At 42.8% G+C, this 13,081-nt stretch overlaps 1 protein-coding gene across 2 annotated transcripts in view; it reads right to left on the reverse strand.

Annotated features, from left to right (window-relative positions):
• Positions 1-13,081, reverse strand: part of STUM (stum, mechanosensory transduction mediator homolog) — a 44,764-nt gene that overhangs the window by 8,071 nt on the left and 23,612 nt on the right. For both annotated transcript variants that reach the window (XM_083604644.1, XM_083604645.1), the window contains exon 2: positions 3,029-3,217. In XM_083604644.1, the coding sequence (XP_083460770.1) occupies positions 3,029-3,217 (189 nt within the window). The remainder of the gene's footprint in view (positions 1-3,028; positions 3,218-13,081) is intronic.

Below are 13,081 nucleotides of genomic sequence, written 5' to 3' on the forward strand. Positions count from 1 at the left end.
AAACAGATAAAATTCACATAAGGCTAAATGAGCAAAACATGACTACTACTATTTCGGCTAACTATTTCCAGCATAATTCTTCCATACGCAAGTGGTTACTGGGCCACTTAGGAATACATTCCAAGTGAGCCAAATGTTACATGATAAGAGTCTTTCAGTGCACTTCTAATGATTTCCTAACAAAACAACAAAACAAAAACTAGTCTGCAACAAGAACATTTGAAACCTGAGAAAATCTTTGGTCGTATAACACTTGAACATATTAGAATAGCTTTTACATTATCCCACAAAAACGTAAGCATTACTACCAGGGAGTAAAATATAACCAAGTGAAGGAAAGCAAAATTACTTCACAGGGTCAGAAATTTGAGCATGTAGAACATGCACATCCCAGTTATAAACTGGGAAGAGGAGCCCATCTTATACTCTAGATTTCTGATGGATTTTACCTTAGAAAACACAATACTAAGTTCCTAGTGTACAGTAAAAATAAGAAAAAGAGGTGTGTGGGAGAAACATACCTTGTGAAACTTTTGTTGTTCATTTAGAGAACGTGAAAGAAACATAAAAAGAGAGAAAAGGAAAGACGTAACTATCAGGAATATTCAAAGCACATCAATAATGGAAAAACACAAGCAAGTAAAGTGATAAGCAATTAAACAGAAATTTACTACTATTAGGAATGGGCTTGCAAAACTAATAGAGGATTTCCCCCCAGCTCCATAAATTGCAAGAACTTACATTTGGTTTTTATGAATGAAGTAACCATGACAAAATTATAAATTTAAAAGCTTGTGCCTACTTCAAGCTAAGACAATAAGACTTGGTGCATGGAGCACAACTTTACTTAGCAGCACAACTATGTCACGCATGCATTTTAGTTAAGAGAAGTGGACATAAAGCAGAAGGTATAGAACAGTACTACACAAAGTTCACTTTTAAGACCTTGAGCACACTTGACTGGAAGCAAGGGCAAAGTGATACACATCAGGGCAAAGAAACATAACTTCACATGTACAGTGATGGTATCTGAGCTGGCAGCAGGGGCACCATCTGGGGTGGCTATGGGGTGCCCCAATTTTTTCCCAAGAAATATTGGAGGTATGGTCGTGTTGACTGGCCCTCTCTGCTAGTACAGAAACTGCAAACTTCAGTGTGATTCTTCTTCCCATTTGTAAACAGAGAACAATGACAGCAACACCACCTGGGGAAAAGGGCAAATAACCGAGAAGTGGAGGGCTGTATGTCACAGTATCCAACACGGTTTGAGTTGAAATCACAGAAAGCCTTGGGAAAAGAGGGTGCCTTAAATGGCAGGTGTCTCATCAAGCGGAACTTTAAGCCCCAATGCAGAGCTGCCTTTTCCCAGCTCTTAAATAGGCACATTCTCTTAACATTAGGTCTACCTCTCAGACAGAAAGTGAAAACAAATGCATGTGGTTGGAAATTCACACAATGCATCATTTCTGGGTCTGTGCCTCTTCAGAAGGTTGGTGTGAGGTAGGTAGCAAGCTTCAATGCTCCTTCATTTCAGAAACCTCCTGCAAGCAGAAAGCTAGAATGTGCAAAAAAGGTAAGGTCATCTTTCTTGCTAGCTTTCCAGGGGCAGATGAAAAATTAAAAAGTCATTGAAACATGATATTTTCCTTCTGAAATGGTAGTGTAACAGGAAGACTTCATTGTGTGGTGCTTCCACACATGGACATCAGCACATAGATTCACATTGCGTGCCCTCACGTAGTGGATGCCATTGAAGGCATTTTCTGTGGCAGTTCCTAAACTGTGGAATTCCCTTCCTGAAGGTGCATCTGATTGTAAATTACTTTAACAAGATTTGAATGTTGTATTTTTATATTGCTGTACTCCACCATGGAGACCTTATTGTATAAAGTGAGTAAGAAGTCCTTTATTCTTATTTTTTCATTATTGTTAATAGCAACAATGAATGCTTGAATGCACAGAGGCATGGCAAAGCCCTTCATTTGCATGCCCTCTAGAGGCCTTCCAGCTCCTGTCCAATGAAATGATCAAAATACTTAGAAAGAAGGCAGAAACTGGGTTCACTAATAGGCCAAATTTGTTTTCTGATCTGTTTCTTTCCAGCTGACATACACGAGTGATACAAAATGAACATTTTTTCTTAAGAAGAGAAAAAGAAAGATACACGAGCTGCTTGCATACAGAAGGCTTAGTCAGGCACAGTTTTAGACAGATAATTGGTTCTATTAATTCATTGTGTGTCTCTTATCAAAAGTTGCTGTCCACCCACCTTCACACATGAAAAGGTGGCAGACCTGTGTTGCCGTGGCTCTCTGGAAGAACAAACGTGGGCATGGGCTTTTTGAAGCTCCGTACAATCATAAAAATATAGCAGCCCTGTAATAGCTGTCAGGTTCAGAGACCTGCGATTACTCTGGGGCTGAAAAGTGGACTGCAAGATTGCAAATTAACCTCTAATTACTACTCCCTAATGCAGGCATAGCCATCACGGTTCCGAACAAATCCTTTATATCAGGAGTCTGCCACCCGTTAGCACCTAGCTGACACTCTAAATCAGTGTTTCCCAAAACTGGATCTCCAGCTATTTCTGGACTACAATTCCCATCATCCCTGACTGCTAGTCTTGCCAGCTAGGGATGATGGGAGCTGTAGTCCAAAAACACCAGGAGATCCAAGTTTGGGAAACCCTGCTCTAAATAGTGGGGAACTCCAAGCATGAACTCTTCCCACTCAAAAATTCTGGCCCCACTTTGAGGTGGGGTATGTCCCTCTCAAAAGCAGTTCTGTTAATCCTGATGTTGCACCCGATTGGGAGAGCAGAGTAGCTCAAACCGTGCGCCTTTTATCAAGGAGAAGGAAGAGTGGATGGGGCAAGGATGCAAATCCTATATTTAGCCCTTGTAATCAGATCCCACCAACAGGACAAACCACAAGATAATAGCCTTAGCTTGTTGTTGCCAGATGGCAAAGTGGTGAACTTCTGCAAGCGGATGCCCATAAAAAGAATGAAAAAAGAGGCTATTGCAACTGTACTTACTGGCAAGAATGACCATGTCCATTCCCCAAAATATACTCATGATCCAGCCAACCATCACAATCGCTGTGAGGATCTGAATCAGAGCTGCTGCAATGTTCAACCAGAACACACAGCAGATGTGCCTGTCGGGGAGGTCAGTCCGAGCGCCACACAACACCGTGAAGGCAGACACAAACGTCCCTGTGGAAAGAAAGAGCATCAGTGAGGATGTGGAAGGAAGCAGGAGAGGGTCACATGCATGCCAAACAAAACGAGAACATATCAAACCAGCGTCATTTCATTTCATTATTTCATTTACATACTGCTAGTTTATTTTATTTTTTAAAAACCCACCACAGTTTACAACAGTGGTACATAAAATCGCTTCTCGGCCTTTTGGCTAAGATCAAGTGTGTGTAATAAAATCATACCATAAAACTATATAGAATTGTAGAGTTGGAAGGGATCCCCAAGGGTTATTTAGTCCAACCCTCTGAACTGCAGGAATCTTAACCAGATCATTACATGACAGATGGCCATCTAGCCTCTGCTTATAAACCTCCAAGGAAGGAGATTCTGCAACCTCCTGAGGGAGTCCATTCCACTGTCAGGCAGCTCTTACTGTCAGAAAGTTCTTCCTGATGTTTAGTCGGAATCTCCTTTCTTGTAACTTGAAGCCATTGTTTTGGGTCCTGCCCTCCAGAGCAGGAGAAAGCAAGCTTGCTCCATCTTCCATGTGACAGCCCTTTAGACATTTGAAGATGGTTTTCCTATCCCCTCTTTTCCAGGCTAAACATATCTAACTCCCTTAACTGTTCCCCATAAGACTTGGTTTCCAGACCCCTGATCAGCTTGGCTATCCTCCTCTACCAGGGAAGGCTGGCAGGTACAGGGAATGGATAACTCTTTTGCAGGTAAAACTGAATCCCCAAATGTGTTTGATCATGTTAATAAAACACAGGGCTCTGTAGTTGTGTTATATGAAGAACTCTTTGTCACTTGGTCACAATCAATTTTAATTTTACAGGTAGGTAGCCATGTTGGTCTGCTGTAGTCGAAATAAAATTAAAAAAATTCCTTCCAGTTAGCACCTTAGAGACCAACTAAGTTTGCTATTGGTATGAGCTTTTGTGTGCATGCACACTTATCTGAAGTAGTATCTGAAGAAGTGTGCGTGCAGATGAAAGCTCATACCAGTAACAAACTTAGTTGGTCTCTAAGGTGCTACTGGAAGGAATTTTTTTATTTTGTTCCTTCACAAAGGTTAATACTCTGCCCGTAGAAGATACATTTTACAGGAACATGTTTTTGATATGGTGCATTTGATACAAGTGGTACAAAACATACAATAGGTTTAAAAAAAAAAAAAACCAACCCTGAAGGAATTGTTGGGACACCTTAAACTTTTTGGGAAAGGAAATGGAAAAGCAGAATCAATGGACTGGAAGGGACACCTCTGCCTCCATAAATTTCAGCCATGGCAAACCCATCAAATCCACAGTCTACTGTCTACTGATATCATAAATATCTAAGCATCCAAGGAACATACACAACATTAGGGTGAAGACATGGACTAATCTAGCGCTTTAGGTTCTTTATTGCTGCTATGACTTTCGGTTATTGTTGTTTTAATTCAACTGTCCTGGAAAAATAGTATTAGAGGAGACTTCAATCTTCTAGTGCTCATTTCCTAATATAGCACAGAGGCAGGTGGGTGATCAGGCAGAGGTGAAAGCAATGTTGGATGTGAAGCTTCAAGCACTTTAATTTTGGGGGAGGTGGATGCTCGTCTCCCAGGCCTCTTGAGAAAGACAACCTACCTAAGAACTCCCACCAGTGAGAGGGGGGAAATTGTGCTATCCCTGCCCGTTTAAAAAACCTCAAACCTTTTGCAAACTCAAATTAAGTTGCTTTCTTCTATTGTATAATATCTCAAGACACCCCCCCCCCTCTTTTCCTGCTGTTGCCTTTATTTCCAACTCCCACTTACTCCAAACTCTCCTCAAGCTAGTTTAGAAGCACTGCAGAGAAAAAGAGTGGGTGGGAGCCGCTGAGGTCGAAGAAAGCAACTCTGTATTGAAGCTGGAAGGTGGTAGTGGGAAGAAAAGATGGGGAGACTCTTCTTTTAATGAGACAATATCCTTGAGGGCTTCATTTTCACAAGACTGAACAGCTGTAGAAGCCCATGGGTGAGATGATGCATTTTATAAGCAGTGCCTGCTTGTAGGCGGGGGTGGGGGTGGGGGGTGGGAGGAAGAAATTCAATTCACTTAATATTTACATATGAATTTACTTAATTCGCACTTCCCGAAACAATAAGCGAATCAAAACACAGCCGTTCTTTGAATTCCACCCATCTCCCAATTTTGCGGTGCAGTTCTCCAGACACATAATGTGTACAAAGAAATGCACATACTAGGGTAAAGTGTGCATAAAAATGCGTGTTTTAGCAGAATATACATAGGAATGTGTTAATTGTCAAAATCGTTTTGCAAAAGTAGGCAAAATTGCACACAAACATGTATATAAGGGGAAATGTGCACTAAAATGCAGGTGAATTTTCATGAGAAAAACAACAACAAAAAGCAGAATTTTTAAAGGCAGAATCAGGAATTCAAGATGACCAAGCTGCTTTAAACTGTGCCCCTAAATGACCATGTGTGCAGCCTGGGAGTTTATAAGTGTGTGATGTCATATTGTGTTTTTACTACTTTTTGCTGGGAGCTGCCCAGAGTGGCTGGAGCAACCCACTCAGATGGGCAGCATATAAATTATTAACAACAACAATACTTGAAATTCAGTGATCAGTGAGTGAAATCAGAGCTGGGTTTGGTAAGTGAATTGTTTGGACATCAGGCAATAGGAAACACAGGGGTCCTAAAGAGCTAAACCCCCACCCTTGCGCTTTAGTGCAGTTTCACGGCTTTCATTTTATTTTCAAGTCCTTGACATCTCCATAGCTTGCTCCTTTTCCTCTATCGACAAGGACGCATCTTTCCTGTGGTTGGCTCAGCTGTGACCAGGTAGTTCTTAGAAGTTTTTTGTTTTTTGTTTTTTTTTGCACAATACTACATAGTAAGTAGAGACGCGGGTGGCGCTGTGGGTTAAACCACAGAGTCTAGGACTTGCCCGGTCAGAAGGTCGGCGGTTTGAATCCCCGCGACGGGGTGAGCTCCCATTGCTCTGTCCCAGCTCCTGCCAACCTAGCAGTTTGAAAGCACGTCAAAGTGCAAGTAGATAAAAAGGTATTGCTCTGGCGGGAAGATAAATGGTGTTTCCGTGCGCTGCTCTGGTTCGCCAGAAGTGGCTTAGTCATGCTGGCCACATGACCCGGAAGCTGTATGCCAGCTCCCTCGGCCAATAAAGCAAGATGAACGCCGCAACCCCAGAGTCGGCCACGACTGGACCTAATGGTCAGGGGTCCCTTTACCTTTACCTTTTACACAGTAAGTTTGGGTGGGTTAAAGAACCCCCCCACCACCACCAAAAGGCAAATGTGAAAACTTTGCAAGGAGGCTTAGCCATGAGTCTCCTGTTGTGGATAAACCAGAAGAGTTGCTGAATAAGTTTTATATTGCAGAAGGCAAGGTTCATAGTTTTTCTCATGCCCCCCACAGCTGCCATTTTGTGACTGATGCCCACAGCACTCAATCAAAATTTGAGATATACCTACTGGCCCAAAAATATTGTTGATCCCTGTATAGAAATTCAGTCTTAAAAAATGTGTCCCATTATTACCAACCTCATAAACAAACATCTCTTTATACCTTGGAGTGAGGGAAGGGGGGGGGGGAAAGTCATGTGGAAGTTTAAAAAGATTCATGTTCTTGTTTGGTTCCAGTTAGGCAACATACTACTTCACAAACTGAAGGTTATACCTTTGGGAAAAGAGGTAAATGAGATGCAAAATGCAACACCTAATTGCTAACGTAGTGGTAGGTGTTACTGAATGACTCAGCCACTGGCAGTGAGCCAACTCTCTGGTTCTTTGACCCAGTGCTGCAGTTTCTACTTGATACCATGTTTGGTTATATTGCTGTTCTAAATGTTCGTGTTCTTGCTTCCCCACACGGTCACAGCAGGTTAGAATGGCAAGCGCTGGTGCAGACTCTTCTGAAAGGCTTCACTCATATAAATAAATGTTTGTTCCCCTAACCTCCACAAATCACAGAGAAGGAAAAGTGATCTTCCACGAGTGTCGCCCTTACACAGCTCATGTAAGCAGACTCCCTCCCAAGAGGAGTTATTTTCTTGGGTATGCTGGCTCCAGCTCTAATGAACTTTTCAGACACCAGCACTTCAAATGTTATTCTTATTGGTATACTAACGTTAGCTAATCCAGAGGCAAGCAGGGCATTCTGTCATTCCCACATAACGCTGGAGAGTAGACCTGCAAATGTTTTAGCACTAAAAAAACATAGCTTCATAAGCATACACACACACACTTGTGTGGTACAGATGAGCCACACTTAGCCTCTGAAGAAGTAATCTTTCAAAAGGTTGGACTCACCCACGTTTACTGTGTAATATTGTGCAAAAAAAATAACTTCTAGGAACTACCTGATCACAGATGAGCCCACCCCAGGATAGATTCTTTCAACTATCAGCTGTAATGATATGGTAAGGGCCCCTTAAGATGACCTGTTTATTGAACATTCAACCCTATTTGCTTGCAGAAATGCCCATTCTCTGAGCACCTGTTCCTATTTGTTTTCAGGGAGGTTATACAACAGGGAGCATTCATCTAGATTTGTGTACACGGGGGTTGTTTGGCTTTCCATTAACTGATTGCTTCCCCATCACATCCAGAATTCTGTTCCCGGAGTGGCTAACCTAATATTTACAAGAGCTGAACACGACTTCCACCCCCCAGCAAGTGGTACTCAGAGGCACACTAGTCAAAGTAGCCATATTCCATAGATATAGTACATATTGTCTCTGATTCTGGAGGCAACATGGCTGTCACGACTAGCAGTCATTGGTAGCCTTATTTCCTATCAATTTGGCTAATCCTCTACATCTTGTGGTAGCAAGATGTATGTGCTGTGTGAAGCCACACTTACTTTTGTCTGTCCTGAATTGCCTCAGTATTATTATTGTTTTTATTAACTTACCATATAGGAACATTCCCTATGGTTGCTGTTTCCTGGCCACTTATGGCTGAAAAAGGATGTCATAACTATCACTGCACTGACAAACAGATCTCTCAGGTATCATCTACAGTGATACCTCTGGTTATGAACTTAATTCGTTCCGGAGGTCCATTCTTAACCCGAAACCGTTCTTAACCTGAGGTGCACTTTCGCTAATGGGGCCTCCCGCTGCTGCCACACCGCTGCCGCATGACTTCCACTCGCATCCCAGGGCAAAGTTTGCTTCCAGGAGCACCTACTTCGGGTTAGCGGAGCTCGTTACCCAAAGCGTTCATAAGGAGGACGGTACGTAACCCGAGATTCCACTGTACTGTGAGGCACTGACAGAGTCACTCCAAAACTGACCATGCTCTTGACTAAAAGTAGTCTATCTGGTGGCTGAAGGTTATTTGCAACAGTTAACTCCTCTTGAGTTAACCCTGCGGGACTTGACATCTTTCCGCAGGGCCTGCAAGACAGAGCTGTTCCACCAGGCCTTTGGCCAGGGCACAGCCTGACCCCCTCCTTTGGCAATCCTCACAGAACTCTAGCCCAATGGTTGCCATTAATCTGATTTGAATTAATTTTATAATGAAATGATTTTAGAATGTTGTATCATTTTACTGTTGTTAGACATTCTGAGCCCGGCTTCGGCTGGGGAGGGCGGGATATAAATAAATTATTATTATTATTATTATTATTATTATTGATTGGTCCAAGGTTTGTACTCCAAACTCTCAGTCAAGGGCTTGATTGGAGTTGCTCTTTTCAGTGATTGCTATCAAATCACTTAGCAGGCCTTCATAAATGGCACAGGGATGTGCATAAGGAAAGCACATCACAAACTGAGTTAAAACATTGATAGCTCAGTCAGCAGAGCACGCGGCTCTTAATTTCAGGGCCATGGGTTCAAGCCCCACATTGGGCAAAAGATTCCCGCATTGCAGGGGGTTGGAATAATGACCATGGTGGTCCCCTCCAACTCTACAATCCTATGATTCTATTATCTCTAAGAGTCAGTGCCATAAGAAATGCAGATAAAAATAAATTATTAAGTGAAGTGGAAAGTGGGGAGGAACCCAAGAAGAAAAAAGTACCTGAAAAGATGTGATGGATTCCAGGTGTTGATACTAAAACCTCTTTCCGGGGGTTTGTTTGATATAAATCTAGGTGTCTTTCTTAAAACAAAATCAGTCAAAAGTAAACAGAGCACAGTGGGTTTTTTTTTTTGGAATGGAGCCGTACCCTGTGCCTCATTGTCTCCTCACACACAAGCAGCCTTGAGCACTTTTTAAAATAAATATGTAATGTAAAGGTGAAAGAGAAATGCTAGAAAGAATTAAAATAAATAATCCAAAGTTTGAATAAAGATTTCAGAATTTATGCTTCTGCTGGCTTCATCCCTATGTCCCTTCAAAAAGCAAATATTGATATTGAGTTATTTTGAATTCCCTATTAATATAAGCTGTATCGCAGAAGCCTTTACACTAAATGTCAGAACTGAACATACTGAATACAGGCATCCACCCCACTTACGTGCGATTGACTTGCACAATGATCATGTATATGCGTGGCACTGGGGAATGAATGAATGAATGAATTAATTAATAGATCCAAACCAGGAAATAGCAGGAGAGTGCTGGAGAGTCCTTGTGGCTCACGAGGAGATCCTCCACAGAGCTCAAAGAGGATTTCAGTGAGAGCGGAGGAAGCCTCAAAGACACCAAAGGCACAGCGGGGCTTTGTTTAGGCTGCTCAGCCTCCCTGCCCAGCAGCTGATGCGCAGGATAGTGCGGCAGCAGCAGCCATCGCTTTTCATCATGACCTCCGGCTTCCAGCCTATCCCAGAGCTTCAACTCTAGTTGAAGAGAGAGTTGTAAGGAGCGAGAGAGAGTAGGATAGCAGGAAAAGAATGAGCATCTAAATAGTCCTGGAGTCAGCAAATTATCCATCCCTGAAAGAAAATGGCACGAAGAGAGATAGTTCTTTGTTGTTGCTGTGGTAGCGATCCATGTCTCGAGCGACAATGGAATGCACCTCCGGGGGTGAAGTCAAACTGCTGTACTAACAGCACTGAAGTGACCTCCCTGGGGCACAAGCCTAGGCAGTGTGTATGGAGGTCCTGGGCAGCCCAAACAACAGCACTCCGCTCTGGGCCTTGCTGATGTGGTCCGAAGGAAAGCGGAGCAATACTCCAGCTTGGCTGCAGGAATTGCTGGAAGGAGGCATACAAGGCGCTATCCAACCATCTTAGGGACTCCACTACAGATTTGTGTAGGCTTTGCTCCTTAGCCCTTTCTTCCCCAGTGAGCAGTTTTGCTGCCCAGTGAGCAGTTTTGCTGCCAAATTTTGTTCTAACTGCAGCTTCTGGGGCAGCCTTGAGAGTAGCCCCACAATGCTACAATATTCATTTTAAAATGCTTTTATGTACTGAGTTGAATAGGATCCAAATGCAGCAGTCTGATTGGTCCTAGAACAATAGGATCCAAAATGCAGCGGTCTGATTGGTCCTAGAACAATAGGATCCAAAATGCAGCAGTCTGATTGGTCCTAGAACAATAGGATCCAAAATGCAGCAGTCTGATTGGTCTGCAGGAGCCACCCAATCCAGCTCCAGGTGGAAGTGAATCTGCAACCTGATTGGCCTACAGGAGAATCTCGGAATTAGCCAATCACGTGCGGCCCATTGTGTAAATAATGTATATAAAGCAGATATTGTGGGGGAACTTTCATTCCTCACTACTATGAGCTGAATAAAGAGCATGAAATCCACACTCAACTCCGAGTATATTTCAAATGCCAATAGAATACCACATTATTTAAAATAAAATGTTGGTACTGTATGAAAAAGCAGCATGCTGTGTTGTCCAGCAGACTTGGTTACTGCTAATGTGTGGCTGACTGATTACCTCTGTTGAATGGTGACTGAGAATGGAGAGGGCACAGTTCTGTGACTAGATTCCCTCTGAAGTCAAGTCTGTATCTCTTCCAGAAGTGCCACAAAATCTTTTTATTTTGGTTGGCTTCCAACAAATACATTTAACCCGATTGTGCAGGATGGAGTACCTTTTTCAGCTCCAGGACCACATGGTGATCACATGCCAGGGGTAGCTGTGTCTGAAGGTCAAAGTGACACATACATCTTGGCTGACGAACGCCTTGCGACTCGAATGTTTTGGCTCCCGAACACTGCAAACCCGGAAGTGAGTGTTCCAGTTTGCAAACGTTCTTCGGAACCCCAACATCCAATGTGGCTTCTGCTGCTTCCGATTGGCTACAGGAGCTTCCTGCAACCAATCGGAAGCTGTGCCTTGGTTTCCAAACGTTTTGGAAGTCGAATGGACTTCCAGAACAGATTCCATTCGACTTCCAAGGTACCACTGTACTTTTGTTCAGGAGGCTACAGTCCAGCCATGCAAAAAAACCCAAATACAAACCAGAGGTTTATATACACACACACGCAGCTGGGTAAGTAAAATACATTATGACAGTGCAAGGGCACATGATGACAGGAAAAAGCATTTGAACAAGGCAGGGCCAATGTGGGCTGCCCTAGAGGAGGGCTGCTGCTGGGGCAGAGCCCCAAGGGCCAGATAGAAAAATCTGGAGGGCCACATTCAGCCCCCAGCCTTGAGGTACCTCACCCCCATGGCAGTGATTTCTAGATGCAATTCTTTATCTTAAAACCTTACAATGTTCTGTGTTTCTTCACTTGATATAAATCTCAAATCCATGTGGTGGGAGAATTCCAAGTCCAAAAACAAGTACACCAAGAACTTCCAGCCAAAATATGCCGCCTAGTGACTCTTCCTTTTTTCTGCGTTAGCAAGGAAAAACATGGGTTAAAAGGAAAACAACAAAGATGTGGGTATCAGGCACGGCCATGGACTTTTAGAGAACCCGCATCAGTATGTTGCTAAAGCAAAGCTTCTTCTCCCAAAAGTCAACAGCCCAGCTGGCAGCAACAATAAAACACAGAAGAATTAATGTTAGGAGATCCATTTCCAGAGCATGTAATCTAAAGGATAGTTCCTGTATCTGCTTTTCTGCATGAGAGCAATGCCTTCCCTGCAGCCCCTTTGTGGTTATTATCAGCCATCTAAATGTCTCTGTTTCATGAAACTAACAGCCCAGATGACATTCTATGGCTTATAGCCCATCACAGCCATCAGATCCCAAAATGTCTGTCCTATTACAATTCACTGCTGATAAAGGAGCTTGTTTCTATTTTCTCCCTTTTTATAGCCCACAGACCTCAATCGTTTTCTACTGACAGACATCCCACTGCTCTGATTATGAGCACACAGTTTTACAGTTTTGCTCTAATAGCCTACTTGCTTTAAAAACAACCACACTTACATGCCCCCTTCCATTTAATAATGCTCCAAGCTGCTTCCCAAAATAATGTAGGAGCCATTTAAAAAAAAAAACTTCCAAAAATATTAGCAAAAAAAATAGCAGAGCCAGTAAAAAAAAAATTGCCAGCAACATTAATATTTAATTTATTATTTGAAATATTTACAGGCCGCCTTTTAGAACTGAACTGTCTCAAGGTATAACTGGATGGCATGCTGGAAGGGCTGGGGAAATCAAAAAGCATTCACCTGGCACTGTAGGAACATCAAGTTTGGCACCAGTCAAGCCTCCCTAGGGAGGCATTTTGCATCCAGAGCACCGCAATTGAAAAGGCCGTCTCCCCAGTGCTGCCCTGTCTAATGTCAGAAGATGGGAAGACTCAGAGGAGTGCTACCAATGAAGATCTTTGCATCTAGGTTCATGCGGGTAAAGGCAGTCCTAGAAATACTTTATAGATAAGCACTTTAAATGAGGCTTTTTCAATGCAGTGGACAACCAGCACAATGCCCCAACCCACCCTGGCTGGGAAAAAGTCAACTCACTAATATAAAGAATATCAATACACACTTTAGTTTCA

This window comes from Podarcis filfolensis, assembly GCF_964270895.1.
Source record: "Podarcis filfolensis genome assembly, chromosome: 3".
Lineage (NCBI taxonomy): Eukaryota > Metazoa > Chordata > Lepidosauria > Squamata > Lacertidae > Podarcis > Podarcis filfolensis.